Genomic DNA, 21,965 nt, shown 5'->3' on the forward strand with positions numbered 1-21,965 from the left:
GTGAGGACGCACATGGAAACGGTCAAGGTAGCCATAGAGGATGAGCTTGAGGAGACGTACCGGGGAATAAAGGAGGTGAAGCAGAAATTAGAAGAAGTGGAAGAAGGGGTGAGCGAAATTAAGAAGCGACGGAGAGGGGATAAGAAAGAGATAAAAGAGGAGATAAAAGAATTGGTCCAAAGTCTGTGTTTGGATCGTGATGATGTGCTCATTAACCGGATGAGGGATTCGCAGGTGATGGAGGAGAAGCGAAGAGGAAGAGGACCCGGTGTAAGTGGTGACCAATATGGTCGTGCGTATGATGCGCCAGGGGATTTAAGAAGCTTGGGGGTCGAGATGGACCCGGGTGTTCGTGAGAGGCCGTTGGTGAAGTGTGCGACAGGTCTGGTGTGCGAAAAAGGAGGTGTGCGAGAAAGTCCGACTCTGGGGTGTGTGAGGAAAAAGTGCGTGCCAAGGAGTGAGGGTGCTGGCGAGAGTGAGTCGGTCGTAGCGCGTGTGCGAGGGAGCACATGGAAGCGCGGTGTGGTAAGTGTTACAGAGGGTGTGACGGGAGAGTGTGCGCAAGAGTGTGCGCGAGAAAGGTGTGTGACGGACAGGTGCATGGGGAAAGAGTGCGCTGTCAAAAGTAAGGAAGAGTGTCCACCTGTGGTGAGTGTTACAGAGGGTGTAACGGGAGAGTGTGCGCGGGAAAGGTGTGTAACGGACAGGTGCATGAGGAAAGAGTGCGCTGTCAAGAGTAAGGGTGAGTGCGTTGTCAAGAGTGGAGGTGAGAGTAGTAAGAGTGACACGGAGCGTGAGTTGGTTGTGACAGGTGAGGAAGGAAGCACACCTGGAATGGTAGAGCGTGAGTGGGAATGCACGCTGGAATTGGTAGTGAGGCACGTGGTTGGGTGTGCGAATGAGAGCACACCTGTGATTGTCACAGAGGAGGTGACAGAGGAGGGGGCGCGAAGAGGTGTGTTGGTGAGGTGTGCGACCAACGAATGTGTGCCAAAGTGTTCGGTGGTCAGGTGTGTGACCAAGGCTGTGAGTGGAATGGGTGTACCGAGGTGTGTAAGGAAAGGTACGAGGAGCATGGAAACGGCTGGATGTGTGAGCAAGGAACGGGCTGCGGGGTGTAAGCGTCCAGGTGAAGCATCGACGTTAGACGGGGTAGAGTTTAGAACGACTTATAGCCGAATCGGGCCCTCGGTGCGTGCTGGGCCTCGCTTTGAACGGCCGCGTCCGTGCTCCACTAGGCGGAGCGGGCAGCCCGATAGAAAGGGTCGTCATGGCGACCACTTTTTGTTGAGGCAGTCCGGCAGGTCGAGATCGGGACATTGGATGGCTCCACGCCGAGATGGTGCGTGGGATCTCGGCCCGGGTAAGCCCCCGTCCCTGCACCGAATGCGGGACGTATCCAGCCGCTGGCACCAAACAACCCGCATTCATGGCTTGGCTTTACGAAGCCGGGCTTTGGACAGGAATTGGCGCACCGAGAGGCATTAGTGAGTAGACTGGGTGATGAGGTTAGTGTTTTGGACCCAAAATTAGAGAAAAACAAAATTTGATGATTGGCAAGGGATTGGCAGTAGTGATTGGCAGATGATGGGCAGTGATTGGCAAATTTTTGATTTGTTGAAATTTGATGTGCAAAATTGGTAGTGAGCGATGGGTCCGGTGGGTCAGGGTGGCATCCCTGCCACCCTTCCCAAGGGGGGCAAAGGAGCAATAGATTATGGGGTGTATGGCAGTGAAAACTAGCCCGGGTGGGTTAGGTTATATTGATAGGGATCTAGCGAAGATGACATTAGGTAACGTTAAGTTTAGTTAGTGACTGATACCTGTAGTGGGGACGCAGGTAGATTAGTATGGATGATAATGACGTGGGAGCGCAATAGTTTAAAGGGACGACTGGGAAGCGCAAGTTCAGAGGGGAGTAGTTAGATGAGATGATGCCGTGTGGTTGAGAGTTGAACAGGTGTGATTGCACAGGTGTGCAACTGGACAGGTGTGTGGAACAGTGTATGAGTAGTGAGTGTGTGGATCAGCGCGAATGCGCTTGGGGAGAGAAGGGTGCAGGCAGCACCAAGAATGAGAGCACAGGTGTGCAAGTACAGGTGTGTGGAGAGAGTTGGAGTAGGTGGTACGGAGTGGTGTGCATGGTGCGAAGGTGTGGATGGGGGAAGAGTGGACCCCTTTCACGAGTACCCGGGGCGGGTAGTGTAAGTGTTAGGTAGAGGGTATAGGTAAATTGTGGTTGGATATTGGCATTTGTGGTGCGGTTGCAGAATGGTACTTGGATGGGTGCATTAGTGTTGTGGAAATGGCTGGGCGTGTAGCCTGTTAGTGTGTGTAGTTGGTTGGGCACTCCACCACTGTGAGGATGTCGGCCAGGTGAGGCCGCGGGTGGGCTCTGGGAGCCGGTAGAGTTGTGGATGGGGCCCGAGGATCCGGAGGACGGACCCGGGTAGCCCAGTGCCAGAGAGGGCACCGAGTGGGGAGAGCGCCAGAGGGCCTTCCCCAGGTAGTTAGGTTAGGGTAAGGAGCAGGTAAGCTCGGAGGCAACTGCAGTGGTGGAGGTGTGCAGGTGGGTAGACCCGCTGGGAGAGGTACACGCCGCGGCCCAGAAATTGTGCGAGGGCACCGGGAGATGAATCGGGGGAGTGAGACCCCAAATTGAAAAGCACCACAGTTTGGCCAATGGGAATTGGTTTTTAGAACCCATAGTGTAAGAGGGCCATTGGTTTGGCCGGAGAAAGACCCCGGGTAGTGTAAAGTTGTTAAAGTCATTTAGGAAATAGTTAGGATTGATGAACCTGTCGCACCATACGCAGCCACTTACCTGTGGTGATGATGATGACTCCACACCTGTGTTTTCTTTGTTTGTGTTGCAGGAAGGAGAATTGCTGTCGGATTTGTGAGACGCATCACGACGTGGATGAGACATTGGGGTGATTCCATCTCTCCCTCCCTAGGAGGGACTGATGATGAATTGGTGATAGCAAATTATGATGTTGAGTTGGAGATGGCAAATTTTGATGAGAGTTGAAAATGGCAAATTTGATTGGTTAGGAGGGAGAGAAGACGAATTTGGTTTATGGGAGGAACGGGGAAGACAGTAGTGACGTTTGTTGATTTGTAAAGTAGATGTTTATGGGTAGTGTTGTGTTTTGTGGATGCAGTAAGGGGTAAGGGAGGGGCCATGTAGGTTACCTGGTGGGGGGGGGGGGGGGGGCGTACGATAGGAACGTACCTGTCTCACCTGGTTCCCATGTGCCCCCAGTGTGCATCATCTTGTATTGCGTGCACTTTTGCGCCCTTACCACCTTACTCACTTGTCTGCTTCTTTTGTCTCCCACCTCCGAGGATCTGGCTTTGGGGCAGAGAGAGAGGAGAGAGAGGTGCTGGCTCCGCAGTTGTGGGCCTGCACTTTCGCTGCTTGCTGCTTGGATCGATACACCATATGGACCGCAATGTTTGTGGCCACCCACAATGGACCGCAGTTCTTTTGCGGCCAAGCACCACCCGTGGAAGGACCTATGGGTCAACGTGGCACCTATGCCAAACAGGTGAACCACTCTTAGTTGGCCCCTGACGGCCACAATACAGAAATGGACGCGGTTGGCGCCTTTCTTGATTTTTTAAAGAAGTAAGAAGGCCAAGTGCACCACACGAAGGCAAGACCAGCGGCAGAACATCGGCCGGCTGCGACACCACACAATGATTTATAGACACTTTATTGGTGCACCGGATGGTGCTGACTGTGTGATGGGGTGGTGCTTTTGATGCTTGGAAGGGGTGCTCTGCACATTATTAAAGGCCGTAGGCCACAGAGCACTCGTGGGTTGGTGTATCGATGCTGGCATGCGTGCTCTCTCTATGCATAACATCTGCATGTGTTCCTCCAGAAACAGGTCCTGGATCGTAGTGTAAATAGCAGCGTAGTCGTGTAAATAATGCTCCCTACCGGCTGTATGTTTAGTTTGCGAATTCTTTCCGGATTCGGTTATCCTGTGGGTGTGTTTCTGAGAGGAGAAGGGTGCAACGTCGCAGGGGGACATATTTACTCATTTGGGAATATCTGTAAAACTGTCGCACTCAGGATAGAGTTAATAGTAGAGGGAACTACATCTGCGTGCCACACTAAAGTAGGTAAAAATTTATCGGGTCGGGACGCCCCGAGGGTAGAGAAGGGTGCAATGTTGCGAATATGGAATTTGGCCTCCATATCCGCTTGTAAATATTCCCCTATTTCCCCAATACTCCCCAACTATCCCCAATCCCCCATTCCCTAGTCCCATTGCCTGTAAATAACACTCTGTAGAACCGACCTCCCCTTTTTCCCCCATTAAATGTCGTGCCCAGGTCCACCGCATCTCACGTAGACAACTTTCGGACATCTTGCTAGTTATTCTTAGTCTATGTCAGTTAAGGACTCGTTTCCATTAATTCTGACTCTTCGTTGCACCAGAATGTGATTATATGGCACCAGTAGTGAGTTTAGGACCTTCCCATACCTCCTCCCATCTTCTTCCCCAAACAACAACAACAACTACAGCTACAACAACAACTACAACAACGGCGCGCGGGGGGAGTGTGCGTCCTCACACCGGCTCGGTTAGCCGCCATGACCATGCGCTCCACGGGGTTACCACGAAGGGGCTCCCTGTCAGCCCCTCGTCAAGGGCGGAGCCGGTAACCCCCCCGCACGCACCCAATGAGAAGCAACGAGCCGATTCCATCTGGGGCGGAGCTAACGAGCCGAGGGCGTGTCACTCCCCGCCGGATATACGCGGCGACTTACCGGATGTGAGGTCAGATGCGCCTGAACTACGGAGAGCAGAGGAAGCCACCGCCACCCCCAGCGCGACGATACCTCCCCGCATCTTTGGACCGGACCGAACCGGGTCGATTCTGCCCTGAGCCCAGGTGCACCTGGAGCCATCGATCCTGCCTTTCCTTGCCATCAATCCCCGTGTGAGTCAGTTTTTGTCCCGTTTATCTGTCGTCTGTTGGGGTTAATATAAGAGTGTGTCTAAGTGCTTGTCTTTCTATGCTGTCCCTCTTGTAGTTGTAATCTAACCTTCCGCCATAATATAACCTCCTCCGGAGGTCTTGAGAACTGAACCCTTGGTGTCGTGTCATTTGAATCCCAGCCGTTGTGTCTTTTTCCTTCATTGACCTAGCGTAGCGCGACTCGTCAACGTTCGAGCATAATCGGGTAAACTGTGCAGACGTGGTCATACCAAACCGCTCGGTAAACTAACATCCACAACCGCGTCTGTAACAATATAATGGAACCTTCTCATTTAATAATGATATTGAGTATTATATGCTGTGATCAATAAAAACATTTCAAAAATGACAAAAATTATAAAATGCATTTCCAAGAATGTTCCGCAGAACATTGCCCACCATTGGTGGACCAAGAAGGGTACTGCGGCCTCCAGTGTTTCACAGGCATAGGGGATTCGGCTTATCTTGGCTAACAAAAGTGCCGCTAGTTTATACTATAAATGGCAGACATCCATCACCTCATCATTGGCAAGACCCACCTGAAGCCAGGGGTGGTTCAGACATTCTTCAGCACTTGGTCTGCCCCTGGTCAAGAAACAAATACAAATACAAAAAAAAAACCTTCCTGAGAAGTTCCACTTTTTCATATACATGGAAGATCATTAAAACATGATGTACTATCGATGGCAAGAAATAACAAGCAAAAACACACATGAGACTGAGACGACATTGCTCCAGCCCTGAAATTTAGAAAATTGAGTTCCAAATCATTTTAACGCTTTGTTTAGAATTTTAATATTGAACAAGTCAGGAGACGACGATGGTTCATGAGCGAGCGGTATTCAATGACAAAGGACGGACTATAACCGAAACAGGCCCAACTGGGGGGTCGGGGGCCCACGTGGCAGGTGTCGGCCCCTGACATGCGGTGTACATGCCTATTTACAAAGGGTCCCAATGCGCTGCGTGCGCAAGCCTTTAAGAGCCAGCTGTACGTAATTGTGTGTGGTGCTGGGCCGGGAATGTCAAAACGAAGGTTACTGACGTTGAAATGAGATAGTAAATAATGTATAATCAGTTATGAGGTTAGTTAGCTACAAAATACCAAAAATTCGGTTCGATTCAGACAACTTTGAAAATTTGACCTTTGTGACCTTCAAAGGTCAAAGGTCGAAGATTCTGAAATTTGTTGGAAAACTTGTATTTCATGATGTATGTGATAATATAAGATCATGTACAACATTTCACCCTATCAGGAAGCAAACAATGTAATAAAACCATCAAAAATCGACTTTTCTAAATTTCGTGACCTTGTGACCTTGACCTTGGGGCGAAAATGAAAAATCGAGCTCCGTGGGGCTAGACACATGACATTGGCCTAACCAAATACCGAAACCCCTGTCAGATTCCACCAACTCCCTCGGAGAAGATGTAGCTTGAACTCGATTACCCCCTAAAAAGACATCTTTTTCGGGCGTCGCTCTGCCCACAATGGGCGCAATACGCCCACTCTACGCAGGACACAACTAGATCATGATATCAACCTCCCACCCAAGTTTCTTCAAGATCGGATGATATCATCGGGTAGTTATGCTGCGGACAGACAGACACACAGACAGACACACACCCATGACGTATATAGTGGTCACTCTGTTTGATAATTCGTGAACCAACAGCACAATTCCAGATTTGAATGTGACACCATATTTGATGTTTTGAAGTGCTCGTACGTTTTCTCTTGAGCCAGTAATTGATGGATGAAGTCTCTAGATGCAGTACTAAGCTTGGCCTGTTGCCGTTTGAGGCAGGACCAGCCACGGAGGACGTTCTGCAGTGTGGCCCGGTCGGTTTCTCCAACGAAGGGTGTTGCTCCATGCAGACTGCAAAGAAACATCAACGTCACCATTGCATGAGCTACTGCTTTCCATTTCAAGCAAGTATCGGAGATATCTCAAAGATAGGTCCTACTAATCATGGCCTATGTGCTAATTCATCCACCCGCACTCCCACTCTCCCCAAACAGCGACCACAATTTCACCTTTTCATGAGACCCTCCCACAGACATCACAATCGCCACACCTGTATACAATCATACATCCACACGCAAACTACCCACAAGTCCCATCAATATCCATTTACCTCTCTATCTCCAATGCTTATAGTTACCTAACTCCAATTTAAACCTATCTACTGTTTCTGCTGCCACCACATTTCCAGGGAGGCCATTCCATGCATTAACTACTCTATTCGAGAAAATACCCCGATACCCACGACAGTCCTGACTCCCTTCTTCTTTACCCTCCAGCCTGTCCTTTCTGCTGAAAAACTCTTCTGCATTTATTTTGTCTATTCCTTTCATTATCATAAACATCTATATTGGATCCCCTGGTAATCACCTTTTTCTAATGTGTAGAGTCCTGTAGTTTTTGGGGGCCCTTCCTAGATTAGTATAGCTCGGGCCGGAATTGATCAAACACATTCTATGCTGAACTCTGTCTTTTGCAGCTCCATCCTTATACTCAGACTAGCAGAAGTACCCGGCATTGCCGGGTGGGGGAGGGGAGGGGGAGGGGAGGGGAACGGGGGGGGGGGGGGGGAGCGAGCCCCTTGGCAAAGCGAGCGATTTTTTTTTTCATAGCGTTCATAGCGTCATAGCGTTTCATAGCGTCATAGCGTTAATAGCGTCATAGCGTTCATAGCGTCATAGCGTTCATAGCGTTCATATCGTTCATAGCGTCATAGCGTCATAGCGTCATCACGTGATCGCTCTGAGCGAATCAGCGCCCACCTGCTCTGATTCCGTTGATTCCGTGCGCTGAAATGCGCTGAGGTAAATATGAATAAAAAATATGGATCGTCAAATCTTTTGAGTTCGGCCATGTTCGTCCCAGGCTCAATGGCCATGTCTATGTCAAATATCAAGCACGTAAGCCTCTCCGTTTAGGAGTCTATCGGTAACATTACACACACACACACACACACACACACACACACAAACTGTGTTTTAAATATATATAGATGTGGTGACCAATACAGTGACACAATATTTGAGATAAGGCCTCACCAAATTCCTGTACATAATAATGTGCAAATTTAGAAGGCAGACTGGACTCACTGTCCAAATCATTGATATAAATTATTAATTTACAAGTAAAAAGCAAATCAAAAATAACGGGTTGGAACAGTTTATTGGACAGTACAGCCTCATGAGCGTGCCAAAGTCTGAAGCCTTGGCCTAGTGTTATGTGTGCTTTTTAGATCTTCTTTATTTATTAGATATCATGTGGATGTAAATGAACACCCAATATACTGCACGCGTTGCACATCATGTGCAACAAATTTCACCTCCCTGCACCTTGTGTTTATTGTTATTTTAAAAAACGCTTCTGTACACCGCCCTTGAGGCTTGGTTTGCAAGCCACCGTCTACAATCCCAATTAAAGAGACACAATTACTCTGTTGTGGAAAATGTTTTTCGAGTTTGTTTTGTCCTCAAAAATAGACCGTAGTGAACACACATTCGTGTTAAAAGATTGGCCATTAAAACCTACTCTTATGATGGGGAATATATATTTATACGGGAGATTTATTCATCCATTTATACGTGTTTTATACGGGAGATATAATGGTCTAGTACTGATCCATGAGGATCCCCACTACTTACATCCTCACAGATAGACATCTTTCCACTCGCAACCACTCTGTTTCCGAACACTAATCAGTTTTGCAATCCAGTTAGCTACCTGACCAGTCATTTTCTGAAAGTCTAGATATACTAAATCCACCATACTTCATCCTCATCCACCCAATCAGAAACGACTTCATAGTTAAAAATGATCTACTTTTCGTAAATCCAAGCTGACAACTTTAAGAGCTGTCCTCAACTTGCAGCACTGTTTTTACCTTTAGGGTTTCATACAAAATGATTAATATAGAAGTTGTGAAATAATGCTGACTCAAAGCCAAGAGGAAAACAGGGTGAAGACGAGAACGGCACTCAGTAGGGAGCATGTACCTCCACCTGGTTGGCCATATCACTCAATGGTGAAGAATTACTTTTAAAATTCTACTAGCCAGATCCGGATCCGGATCTTCACCAAAATCGAATCGATTCTTCCTTGTCACACACACAACCTGTCCAACAAGTTTCGTCCAAATCCATCCATAACTTTTTGAGATATCCTGCTCTGTATCGTTTTTGGCCCGATCTCCCAATGGTGAAGAATCACTTAATAAATTAGTAATTCTCATATCCGAATCCATATACAGATCTTCACCATAATAGTATTTATTCTTCCTTGTCAGACACCCAACCGGTCCACCAAGTTTCGTCCAAATCCGTCCACAACTTTTTGAGATGTCCTGCTATGTATCGTTTTTGGCCCGATCTCCCAATGGTGAAGAATAACTTTAAAAATTCTAGTAGCCGGATCCGAATCCGGATCTTCACCAAAATCTAATCATTTCGTCCTGGTCACATACGCTACATCTCTGCCAGATTTCGTCCGAATTCGTCCACAACTTTTTGAGGTATTTTGTTCACAAACGGACAGACGGACAGACAAACGGACAGACAGCGGTGAAAACATAACCTCCATCCACCTTTGGTGGCGGAGGTAAAAACACATAAAACCTTCATCTGATTAGACTTACCAAAGATACGTCAGGACTCCAACTGGCCTGTGGTGGGGAGGGGATGTGTTGGAATGGGAGGGGGCAAGGGGTAGAAAGATCAGGGTCAGGGGGTGAAGTAAAAGACAATTTACTCCATTTTGTTACTGCAGGAAAAACAAACGTGTTAAACTGAGTCCAGAAATCTCTCTTGTGGATTGCAGAGAATCAAATTGTCTTGACAACTCAAGATGGACATTGTGAGCATGAAATGAGTCGATAGTTGTGGACTAGCTGTTACTAGATGCTTAGGTAGTAAGATTAGTGACCTACATAACCACATTTCTGACAAACCTGTAGGTTAACTTCAAAAGCAATATTTCTCCAAGAGCAAATTCTACTGAAAACATGCATGTTGTTAAACTGATTAGAGAATTGACATGGCACACATGGTATAGTTAGGAAAACCTGGGCAAAGCCCCCTCACCACAAGTCTGTAGCCGTGGACACTGGTAAATTGAGAGTTATCTCCGGTGCTGCGAACTCGGGGAAACCAAAACAAGAGTGCTGTGAATGGCCAGGAATGACTTGCTGAGCGAAGCCAAAATCACAGATCTTTATGTTGTCACCGGTGGGGCGAGCCATCAGGATGTTTGAGGGCTGGGGTAATGGAGAAGCAGGTCATGGGCTTGTACTATAAACTACATGGGGTTCTAGTAAATGCAAATGCAAGGGACATAACATGGTACTAAACAAGATGTGTACATTAGGGTGGTCCAAAAAGCATCGATCTCTCCGATTTTGATGCTCTACTGGATTATTGTTAGAAATGGTCTAAAACATTCACCCACCAAATATTTTCGCTCAATTCCATCGAGAAACTCATACACACTTCAATTGAAATATGGCGTTTTTCACCAAATTTGGCTATTTTCGGCAAATATGGACAAAAGTTAAAATCATGTGACACAATTGTATTTATTACAGATTTCACATAATGTTACTAAAATGTGGCACAGGCATCAAGTAAATTATCTCATCTGAACCATTTCCATAAATATCTTGATAAAAGATATACGAACAATTGGATAGGACATGGCATTTCAAGTTCTAGACCTATGTTGATGTGTACGCATATAATGACATAAAAAGCATAGCATCTTGGAGTTAGTGTGATGTATGTGTGATGTGTGTATGAGTTTATAGATGACTCAGATGCAAAATATTTTTTGGGTGAATGATTTAGACCATTTCTAACAATAATCCAATAGAGCATCAAAATCCAGATAAAAAAGTGATTTTTTTTGCATTTTTGGACCACCCTAGTGTACATCCAGCAATTGGAGATAAAAGCTTTCCAAAAAAAGATCTCAAATGATTTTAAATCTGAAAGAGATTTCAATAATTGGTTGAACCATTGGAAATTAGGGAGAAGGCAAACCAATTAAAAAGTGTGGTGAGGAGTGGGGGTGGGGGAAGGGAGTGGGGAAAATGGCTGCCCCATTGATCCACTGTTTTTTTTAACACAGGACAGGAAAGAAAATTCACTATTTTCAATGAAATCCTTAATAAAAGTAAGACACATGACATGATATTGCCATGACACAATCACATGACGAGGTCCATAAACTCCTTTGCATGTCACCCGTGATTGAGTCACATGTCATTTTTGACATTGTCTCCATAATAATCAGATGTGGACATTAATCTTCAAGTTTACCTTACATAAATATCAATTTCACTGTAATGTTTGGCAATATTATGATAAGAAATCAAAATGCATCCTTTAAAGTTTAAATCAATGACAAAAAGTCCCGAAGGGATTTAGATCCATGATTGTAGTGACCAAGGAGGCTCGAAGACCGTCTTTGTTTCTCAAACTATTCATGCAAAACTCTGGCACATTTCATTAATGTATTATGATTTTGAACGCAGTTACTGCCACATCATTTGAACAAAATGATGCCCTACTAAAAGAAAAATTTCATAAAACTGTAAAATTCAGAAAAAAATCCCAAAAACATAAGTACATCACTTTTTTTTTTATACTAAATCACACATTCATTTAAAAAATCATAAAGCCATGAATTCATATTCAAAATTCATAAAGTCGCAAATTGAGAATAAAAAGAATTCATAAAATCGTAATTTCCTAATAAAACATTCATGTAACTGTAAACGTAATTTAAAAAACCATCCCAAAATCAAAAATTCAGAAACAAATTTATAAAATCATAAATACATAAAAAATTAATAAATCTAATCATAAATTCATAAAAATTCACAACCATAAATTCAGAAAAAAATTCTTAAAATTAGAAATTCATAAAAGCATAAATTCCCAAAAAAATAATTCCGAAGACGTAAATTCATTCAAAAATTTCATTAAATCATAAATTCCTTTAAAAAAATGCAAAAAATTATGATTTATTTTTTTAAAATCATAAAACCGTGAATTGCCTTTTCTAGCAGCATTTGCGCTGCAACTCCAAACTTTAAGAGCACTGGAACATCACATGATTATCCGAATGTGCACTCATAATCCAAAATAATGCAATGTATTATAGGTTATATTCAAGACTTGTCATAATATATGAACTTCCAGTTCCTCAATCTCTTGATTGAAAAATACGATCAGTTATACTTATGGTTATCAAACTAATATTTGAATTTCGGGAGAACAAGCAGAAACGTTTACCTTGATGTCCAAGTGCATGACGTCACATCCGTGGATATATGCAAGTCCTTCCAGCAGCTGCCGGATGTAAATGATCACCTGTGGTTCATTGGGGATAAGAAACCACCTTTAGATGTACAGAAACATAACATACTAGCGAGGTACCTGTGTTACGCACAGGTGGGAGGCCGAAAGCAAACAGACAATGCGGAAACGGCAAATGCTACACTATGAACTAATAAATTCCACATTCCTGTGCCACCTTCAGTCAAACGTCAGGCATGGACAGCCGGTTCATGAATGATTTGGGCTAAAAACAGCGAATGGCAAAAGATGAACCAATCAATTCCACATTCCTGTGCCACCTTCAGTTGAATGTCAGATATTGACAGCTGGTTCGCGAAGGACTTGGGCAAAACAAGTTACTGCAGCTGAATGTTTCGACATGCGGTCAATGGAGAAGCTACAAATGCTGAATCCACGAATGTCATGGGTGGAAACCCTCATGTCTCTTCCTAATTCTGCTTTAAACTCAATATCTCTCTATATTTTCATTCCAAACAGCATCATTCCAATCACAAATTAATACTATAGCATGAATATAACAAAATACAATGTTAAATCATGATTGTATTGAAATATCATCAAACCAGCGAATCGCCGTCATCTTGTTCACCTCTAGATCAGCAGGAGGTCTATATCGATAGAATTTCAAAATCATAATTGTATTGAGAATTTATATAACCTCCCATGTACCTTAGGACACCCGCTGGGACCCCAAAATGTTCCACATAAGTTTTGGCAGGGAAAACCCCAAAACTGGGGGAGTAGTTTTGGTCAGAACAGACGGACAGACAGACATTCCTGTTTTATAATACATATGCTTTTGTCTGTTTTTGTTAATTGTCCGAAGATACAGCAACGTCATACCTGATAAGTGATAATTGTCACATTTAGGGAAGAAGTTCTACTGGATTTATTCTGCTGTTTATTGGTCATGTGTCTTAACAGCCCATCAGCAGAATGCTGAGTGTGTTACATCTGAGCTATCCTGCCAACAAAGAGGGCAACCTAACATGTCGTTTATTTATTAAATAAAGATGCATCGAGTTAGTGATATTCATTGATAGAAATGTTATTGGCAACCGGTAACAAACGTACATCGCTTTCGGAGTATTCGGTTTTCTTCAATAGCCGATCCAGCATTTCTTCATAACAGCTGTCCTCAAAGGGTAAGGAACACTGCAGTAATTTGACAACAACAATAATAATAATAATAATAATAATAATAATAATACTAATCAAAAACAATACCCATTGCTCAATGACTCCAGAACAAAAACACTAAACTTTGACAGTTTTGTGTATTGATGTGGTGCTAGTTATTTGGCCTTCTATAATGTGGTATAAAAGGTAATAATAATAATAATAATAATAATAATGATAACCAGATTCAGTGGCATAATAGTTAGTCATACCAAATACATTCCAAAAATGTCCGTGCTGCTTCCTTGCTTGATGCTCAGCATTTAAAAGGAGTTAGTAGATAATATAACATATCTTATAAATAACATTATTTAAAATGTACAATATGGAGTTATTATAACAATATATAACCAATGTTTATGGCCTTAGATTATCCGTACTGCAAACGACCACAATCTTTGGCGAAAAAACATTCAAAAAATATCGACAGAACCCTGAAGGTGAACAAACCTCAGATCATTATGAAGGAAAAGAACAACAAAAAGTGCCGCATCATGTGTGTCCTGGCCAAATTCTTACATTGTATTAAATGAGAGATACATATATATATATACACACATACATATATATATATATATATATTTCAAAACACACCTGGTCACAAGTGTGCCTCACTGACCGGGTCCTCAGCATCATCCCGTTTCGGCCCTTCAACCTCGATACGGTCAGCTAAGGTGGGCCAGCAGGGGCACATACGCCTCCACAAGCAGCAGCTACACCCAGATGCGTACATACCCCCACCCCCAACCAGTGCGAACACAGACTACAACAACAAAACCGCCTCCACTCCCAGAATCAATAGCCCCTCATCCACTCACTCACACACCAAAAAAACAACAAAAAAAAACAACCAACCACCACCCTTACAACATGCACCACTCAAACAAAAACACATTCATGCAAAACCACACCACTCCTGCAACACACACACCCACTCCTGCAATGCACACACACACACACACACACACAGACACACACACACACACACACACACACACACACACACACACACACACACACACACACACACACACACACACCATTCACACATCTTCATTTCTCTTCCGTGGTCAGTCACTACCCCTTTAGACTGAAATGAACCTCCCCCTACAACCTCAACCTACACCGTTCAGCGTTCCTCCATAAACTTCACTTTGTTTCAAAATACACTTTGGAATCTTTAATATGTAAAGGTATGCTCAGTGATGTAGCCAAACCCTATTGAAGAAGCACAACAAAGTTTTCTTCATCAGAAGAAGCAAAACAAAGCTTCATACAGCATACTTCATACAAAAATGCAAGATTAGACTGCTCGGAGGCAAGCAGGCCCAATTTAGTTGTTCTATATTTCTTCTGAAGCTTGTGATGATAACCGAACACCAACCTACAAGGAAAGTACTCACTTACGGCTGTAATAAGCATACCTTTGTGCATCCTGAAATGAATTTGTCCACAAACACCCATGGTGAATGGAATATTATATTGGCATTTCATTACTTCACTCCTAACCCGTTACTTCTGGAACACCAAATTACACAAGTGGACCGCCATAATTATCCCTCGACCTTCACATTATGAACATGAACAAATATGACAGTGACTGAGTAGATACAGGTCAGAGAGGATGATAAGAAGGCTGCCGGGGGTCTGGAAAGCATCTCGCAGCGAAGACAGTCGAAGATGTGGACTCAACCGGCGAAGGATCTGCAGCTCCCGGAGAGGGACTGCCCGTCGAGTGTTGTAGAAAGGGATATATTTTGCAGCAAATTCTTCCCCATTTGACCTTGCCATGACCAACCGCACAGTAGCAAATACACCTCTGGGATGAGAAAGAAAGAGCAAATGATTAAGTTGTTAGAATTTGATTTTCATTCTTAGAAACATCTCAAGGCAATACGTGACTTTCAAAATGACGCAATCTGCCCCAAAATGCTACATGTGCATAAACACATAAGTACACATGTGCATAAACCCCAGGAAACCTGCATATTCAGGCCGAAATAAAATATATTGTGTGTCATAGTTAAGGATTGCTACCTGAAATGGCTCATAATGCTTCTGAAAGAAGCTGAAAATACTTGGAAAAGTTCTGAGAAAAAGGTATGTGCTTCTGCACAATTAAAGACTTGGATACTTTTTGCAGCTCATCAAACAAGCATCTGGGCAGCTGCTCGTACTGCAAACTCCCGACTATGTGAGTTGGTGTAAGGCCTGAGTGGAGGGAGATGTGTACACAAACACCCCATGGATCACTACCAATGGATGGACTGTGAATCTGGATTAGATTCTTCCAAACACTGATGGGAGGGACATATCTGGGGCCGGTGAATGTGCAGGGTAAGTTTAAAATGATATTTACTATTAATCATGTTGGGATGGGGGGGGGGGGGAGAGGAGAGCTAAGGGAACTGTGAGGGATGTTATGAATATATTGTGTTTGATTCCGGGCCCAGAAGAGGAATTAAATAGATTTTTGCATACGCACATTGCTAAAGGATTTCGGAATTCAGTCAAGGTGCTTCAAAAAAATGGCCTACTCTTTTCAAAATGTGCCATGAGATCTTGATTGGCCTAAAGTGAGTGTCAGCAGAGGGTCAGCTAGCTTAATGTCTACATTAGTGGGGTATCTTACTATAATTCACCAAATGTCTTTCTGTCCGTTCGAAGGTACCGCAAAAACGGCTCAACTGATCGCAACGATATTTTGGGTTGGTATTCCCGGGACCCCCGGGACCCCAATATAGGCTATATTGTTTTTCAAATTTTTCAAAGTTTTCCAATTTTCCGGTTTTTCCAAACACGATGGAATAATATTTACCGATATGAACATTGAACAGTGATGTGGCTTTTATTGAAATTCTACAAATACTGTTTAGATTTTGATGACAATTATGAACCTGCCGTGAATGCGGAAGTGGATAGATGACGGCAATGCGCGGGTTTGATAATATCCAAATACAACAGTCATTCAATCGTAATGTTAAATCGTTAAACGTTAATCGTGTTAATCGTTTTGTTAAAGTATCAATTGATGATTGGAATTGAGTGAATACAATTACGATTTTGAATTCGTAATTGTATTCACCCAACCATACGGAACTTCACATCAGGATTTCAATATTTGTTTATGTTATGAATGTTGTTAGAAGTTTATTTTTTATATTAATGTTATTTAATTTGTGATTGGAGTTATGCTGTTTGGAATGAAAAAAGATATCGAGTTCAAGTGAATGATGAAATGCCATGATGGTTTCTACTTTCGAAATGTGAATTCACGGATCGCCATATGCAGATTCGCCATTGACTGGGTGTGGAACAAACATACCTGTTTGTTTGCCAACGGGTACGTTTTTCATGGAAGTCCTTCACGAACTTGCTGTCCATGTCTGACGTGCGACTGAAGGTGCTACAGGAATGTGGAATTTATTGGTTTCATGCTTTAGCATTCGCCGTTTCTGCATTGTCTGTTTGCTTCTGGCCCCCCACCCGTGCATAGCACTGGTACCTCACTAGTAACTAAAATATGAACAATTAGTGGCAGGGCTTACCATCTTTCTGCCATGAATTTCACCTTAAGGGTTATAATTATTTTAAACTATTTTAATTAAATTTAAATTTTTATGTATGTATATTTTTTTATATAATTTTTATGTATACGTTCCAGGTATGAAATTAATTTTTTTTAATTTTATTGCAGTTAAATTGGACAGCAAAGTACATATTTTTGCATTACAATTTTGTTTGAGGGGCATTAAAAGGTTGTACAAATGAGATATGCACAATTGTCCAAGAAACACCATCATTTTTTTTTCCAATATGCTTCAAACGAACCAATCTATTTCCATGAGCCACAGGAAATGGTTCAGTCTATTGAACTTCAATAATTCACCATCAGCCACCACCTCTCCTCCGCTCACAATAGAACAAGTATGACCTCAAATGACAGCCGCAGATTCGATATCGTCCTTTGGTCAAAATACTTCCTTGAAAAATTACAACTTCTTAATTATCTCCGGGATCCAGGTCCGATCTGGTTCCAGGTCCAATTGTGGTTCTATATCTGATCATGGTTCCAGGTCCGATCGTGGATCCAGGACCGATCGTGGTTTCACGTCTGATCGTGGTTCCAGGTCTGATCGTGGATCCAGGTTCGATCGTGGATCCAGGACCGATCATGGTTCCAGGTCCAATCGTGTTTCCATGTCAGCCAAATCCAGCCAAGCAGCCAAATCACTTGGTCACTGTCATGTCCAAATATCAGCTTCCTAGCTCAAAAGTTGCCTGAGGCATTGCCCAGATGAGAAAGGAAATAAATAAGTACTTAATAAATCGATAACAATTAAGTAATTAATCAAGTAATTGATTGATCAAAAAACAAAAAAAAATTACTTTTTTTTTCAAAAGTACGTGCTCACACAATTGTGCCCAAATTTAAGCTTCCTAGCACAAATGATGGCTGAGATATCGCCCGGACAAACAAACAAACAAGAAGACGTCATGCGGAGCACGATACTTGCAAAATCCGCCCCCCCCCCCCCCAAGAAAAAAATTCCATTGACACAGCAAATTGTCCATTTCATTAAGATTAAAATTGACAATCTTGATCAAAGCTCGGGTCAATAGGAAGAAAAGTGACGATTTTTCAGATGAAAAAATGATGATTTTGGAAGGTTGACCTTGAGTTGACCTTTGACCTCAAAATAGTTGGTTTCCCTATTTAGTGACTCAATGTGCAAATGCTGTTCAATTTTCAAGTCAATCGGATTAAAATTGACGGTTTTCAGATGAAAAGTGATGATTTTGGAAGTTTGACCTTGAGTTGACCTTTGACCTTTTGACCTAAAAATAGTATGTTTCCCAATTTATTGACTCAATCTGCAAATGCTGTTCAATTTTCAAGTCAATCGGTTGAGAATTGACGGCTTCTTAGAAGAAAATTGATTATTTTTAAAAATTGACCTTAAGTTGACCTTTGACCTTTTGACCTCAAAAATAGTCCATTTCCCAATTTAGTGACAATATACAAATGCTATTCAATTTTCAAGTCAATCGGATTTAAAATGGCGATTTTAGAAATTTGACCTCCAGATGACCTTTGACCTCAAAATCAATAGGCTTCTCAATTGGGACGACCTTTACAACTTTCTGAAGTTTCGTGACGATCGGTTTAGAATTGTGACCTGTAGGCCGGTGACAAACAAACAGACAGACAAACAAACAGACGGAACCACAAACACAACCGACCAATATACTTGAAAAATCTTCGATTTTGCAAGTAATAAACAGTGTGAAAACTGAGTACTCCCTTTCAGCGCGCGTCATCACCGGTCCCCTTCGGCGCTCGGTGATGACGTTATGCAGCGCCTGGAGATGGACTAGGAAAGGAGCGGTGCACACTATCTAACCTTCCAATTTCTCTTTTCACATCATACTCCTCAACCATTCTTCGGATTTTGTTCATCTTCTGCTCTCCTTTACCTTCCTTGCTGCTTGTTGCTGTGGAAGAGAATAAATGACACCAGATTACTTGAGAAGGATTAATGCTTTAAAATATATCTTGTTAACGAATCCAAAAGATTGTTTTGGTAAGTCATGAATGATATTGTACATGTCCATGACAACGCACTCCTCCAAACTTTGTGAAGTGGTGTTCATTAAATTATTAAGGGGTTAAGGGTGAAAATGACAACTGAAACCGAGAAATCTTTGGTTTCCAGCCGAATTAAGTCTCCTGATTATTCTGAGACGTTATCCTGCAATTTGCCGCAAACTTGCCTGCGTTCATGTTCAGCTGAGCCTTGCACACGCTTTCACCTGCCAGGTTGCAAACTCGGCAGGAGTACACCCCAGGATCTGCCTCCACCACGTGTGGAATGATCAGGGCGTGCTCATTACCTTCACTCAGAAGGCGAATGTGGTCGCCCTCCACCAGCTGATCAGCATCCTGACCGACGACGTACGAGCGACGACACATCAAGAAGCTGAATAAGTGGGTCTACGTAGTTACTCCAATCAGGGAAGACTTGAATTCAGTGCTAATGTGATGGCTGGACACACGAAGGGCAACCATTACATGTAAAAACAACCTTATGGCTTCATACCTACCTTATACCACGTCACCTTAAAAGGAGGGTTTCCGTTAACTGACACCACAAACCGTGCGGTCTCTCCCACAGACACAGTTACATCTTCCATGATGTCCTGGAAGTGAGGTGGTTCTGCAAGTGAACCAGAAACCGGACATGATGATTTACAATGACCGATCCAATTGCATACACAGTATTTGTGAAGCTACGTAATGTGGAATGCAATATTGTCACATAATTCTGTCACTCAAGCTTTTGGGTCTCACTATCTGCCATGATCTTTCCTGGAAAAACCACATTTCCAAGCTGGCCTCCAAAGCCAGTCACCGACAGGGCAGTGGGCATCCTCCATCGTGCGAAGTCCTTCGTTGGCACACCCGAGCTCCTCACCACATACAAGGCTTTCATCCGCCGCTCAATGGAATACTGCTCTCCCCTCTGGGCCGGTGCTCCTGCCTCACACCTAGCGCGTCTTCACGCTGTTGAAACCTAAGCTTTCAGAATCATCGGAATCTCCCGCGATGAAGCTGATTGTGAGGGCCTTTCACTCACTCACCACAGGCAGGTAGGTGGTCTTTCTGCCTTCTACCAACTCCTCTCCAGCCTAGCTCCCCCAGCTCTATCTGTGCTATGTCCCCCGAATATTCCTACAGGTCGCACAAGATCTTCCAGTAACCTTCTTCTGGTGAAATTGCCAACATCAAGACTCTCTGCTCACCTTCACTCTTTTATTCCTCTTTTTTCCCGCCTCTGGAACAAACTCCCTCACTCCCTTCAATCCCACTCCTGCCTCCAGGTCTTTAAAACAGCTGTTCACCACCATCTCTTATCTTCCCCCATCCAAAACCTTGATCTTTTCTACCCCCGTTAATTCACCCCAGATCCACTTTTTTGAAATACAAACTTCTTTCCTGGAAGTCCTAGTAGTGTCCATGTGTTTTATACCTCTTCCCCCCCCCCCCCCCACCCCTTCCCATGCCTCCTCCCCCAAGCCCTCTCCCTCCCACAGATCTCTCGATGTCCCTGCTCTCCAATGTTGTACTTGTGTGCTTCCCACTCTCTCCCCATCTTGTCTCCAGCTCCCTTTATTATGTTTTATGTATTAGTTTTTTTTTTTTTTGTGATTAATGTGATTAGCTCTTCCACGAGCCTCGATCTTATAGACAAAAAAATAATAATTGTACGACGTTATCTGTAGAAATAACCCAGATGCCACCATGTACCTTTTTCTGGCAGGTTGATAGTATTCCCAGCTCTGGAGGGTCTTGATATGAGTCCTGGTGATGAAAGGATAATTCTAGAAACGTGTGCAGTTTTTACGTATGAATGAATATGAAAATCGGTATAAACGACAGATCCGATCTGTAGGTCGCGTTAAAAGTGAAGTTGATGTGGTGCCACAAATATGGTCAGAGGTATTAAAACAACTTCTTGCTGGAAGGTGAAATTCAACATTCAAGAGCCAAATTAACCACAGAAATAATGAGTCAGGTAAGCAGAAAATCAAAAACATCAAAACATTTGACAGCGGATGAAACTTCGACTCGGCACGGCACGTAGCGTGCCCTAAATTTCCTGTGCAAAATTATTTTCACACAAGGAAGGTCAACTCGTCTTCTCATTCTCTTCTCTTTATATAAGGGGTGAGGTCCACAGAAAAATAAACTTCGAGACCCTGCCTTAACCATGATGCTCCTCCACTTCCTACTGTCTTCAGCCAAGTCTTCCCGCTCTCCAAGCACCCTGACCTTACACCGATATCCTTCCGCACAAATCTTCCCAACTCAAGCGCGGTCTACCTCTGTTCCTCCTTCCTTGCTTGCTTCCTCAACGCATCTGCTCTCTTTGCAATTCTCGCTTCCTTCATCTGCGACAAGTGTCCAGCCCATTCCAGCCAGCTTTTTACCAATCTCCCTGTCAAACCTCCTGAATGATCCCGGTGTGTACCCCGGTTTAGAATAGGTACACCGTATCCCTGTGCATCGTAAGAGGCGACTAAGGGTTGGCGTCAGGAAGGGCATCCGGCCATAAAAACATTGCCTCAAACAGGGAACCATGATTGTCATGGGTCCCGCAAGGCTAACCCCCGCTCTAGCGGGGAAAATGGCCTTAAAACGATCATTCATTCATTCATTCCTGTCAAGCTCATCTGTACACCAATCTCCTCCCTCATCCTCCTCTATCCACCTTCTTCACTCCCGCAATCCTCCTGACCCAGGTGTTCTTTCAGACCTGCACCCTCTGTGGATGCCTCTGCCAGTGCCACCGTTTCCAGACCGTAAAGGTAGGCCGGCATCATACAAGCCACCAAAGGTTTCCCTTTCAAC

General features: G+C 43.7%; 1 protein-coding gene across 1 annotated transcript in view; it reads right to left on the reverse strand.

Moving 5' to 3' along the window:
- The window catches only part of LOC137413928 (striated muscle preferentially expressed protein kinase-like), a 165,838-nt gene that overhangs the window by 69,728 nt on the left and 74,145 nt on the right, over nt 1-21,965 (reverse strand). Inside the window, exons 10-20 of the mRNA XM_078780752.1 lie at nt 20,862-20,915; nt 19,658-19,770; nt 19,328-19,496; nt 18,958-19,048; nt 15,165-15,371; nt 13,448-13,505; nt 12,308-12,385; nt 10,097-10,269; nt 9,652-9,678; nt 6,729-6,878; nt 5,538-5,583 (exon numbers count right to left, since the gene is read on the reverse strand). Coding sequence (XP_078636878.1) covers nt 5,538-5,583; nt 6,729-6,878; nt 9,652-9,678; nt 10,097-10,269; nt 12,308-12,385; nt 13,448-13,505; nt 15,165-15,371; nt 18,958-19,048; nt 19,328-19,496; nt 19,658-19,770; nt 20,862-20,915 — 1,166 coding nt within the window. The remainder of the gene's footprint in view (nt 1-5,537; nt 5,584-6,728; nt 6,879-9,651; nt 9,679-10,096; nt 10,270-12,307; nt 12,386-13,447; nt 13,506-15,164; nt 15,372-18,957; nt 19,049-19,327; nt 19,497-19,657; nt 19,771-20,861; nt 20,916-21,965) is intronic.

Source organism: Myxine glutinosa, chromosome 6 (assembly GCF_964187855.1).
Source record: "Myxine glutinosa chromosome 6, kmMyxGlut1.1, whole genome shotgun sequence".
In the NCBI taxonomy this organism is placed as follows: Eukaryota; Metazoa; Chordata; class Myxini; order Myxiniformes; family Myxinidae; genus Myxine; species Myxine glutinosa.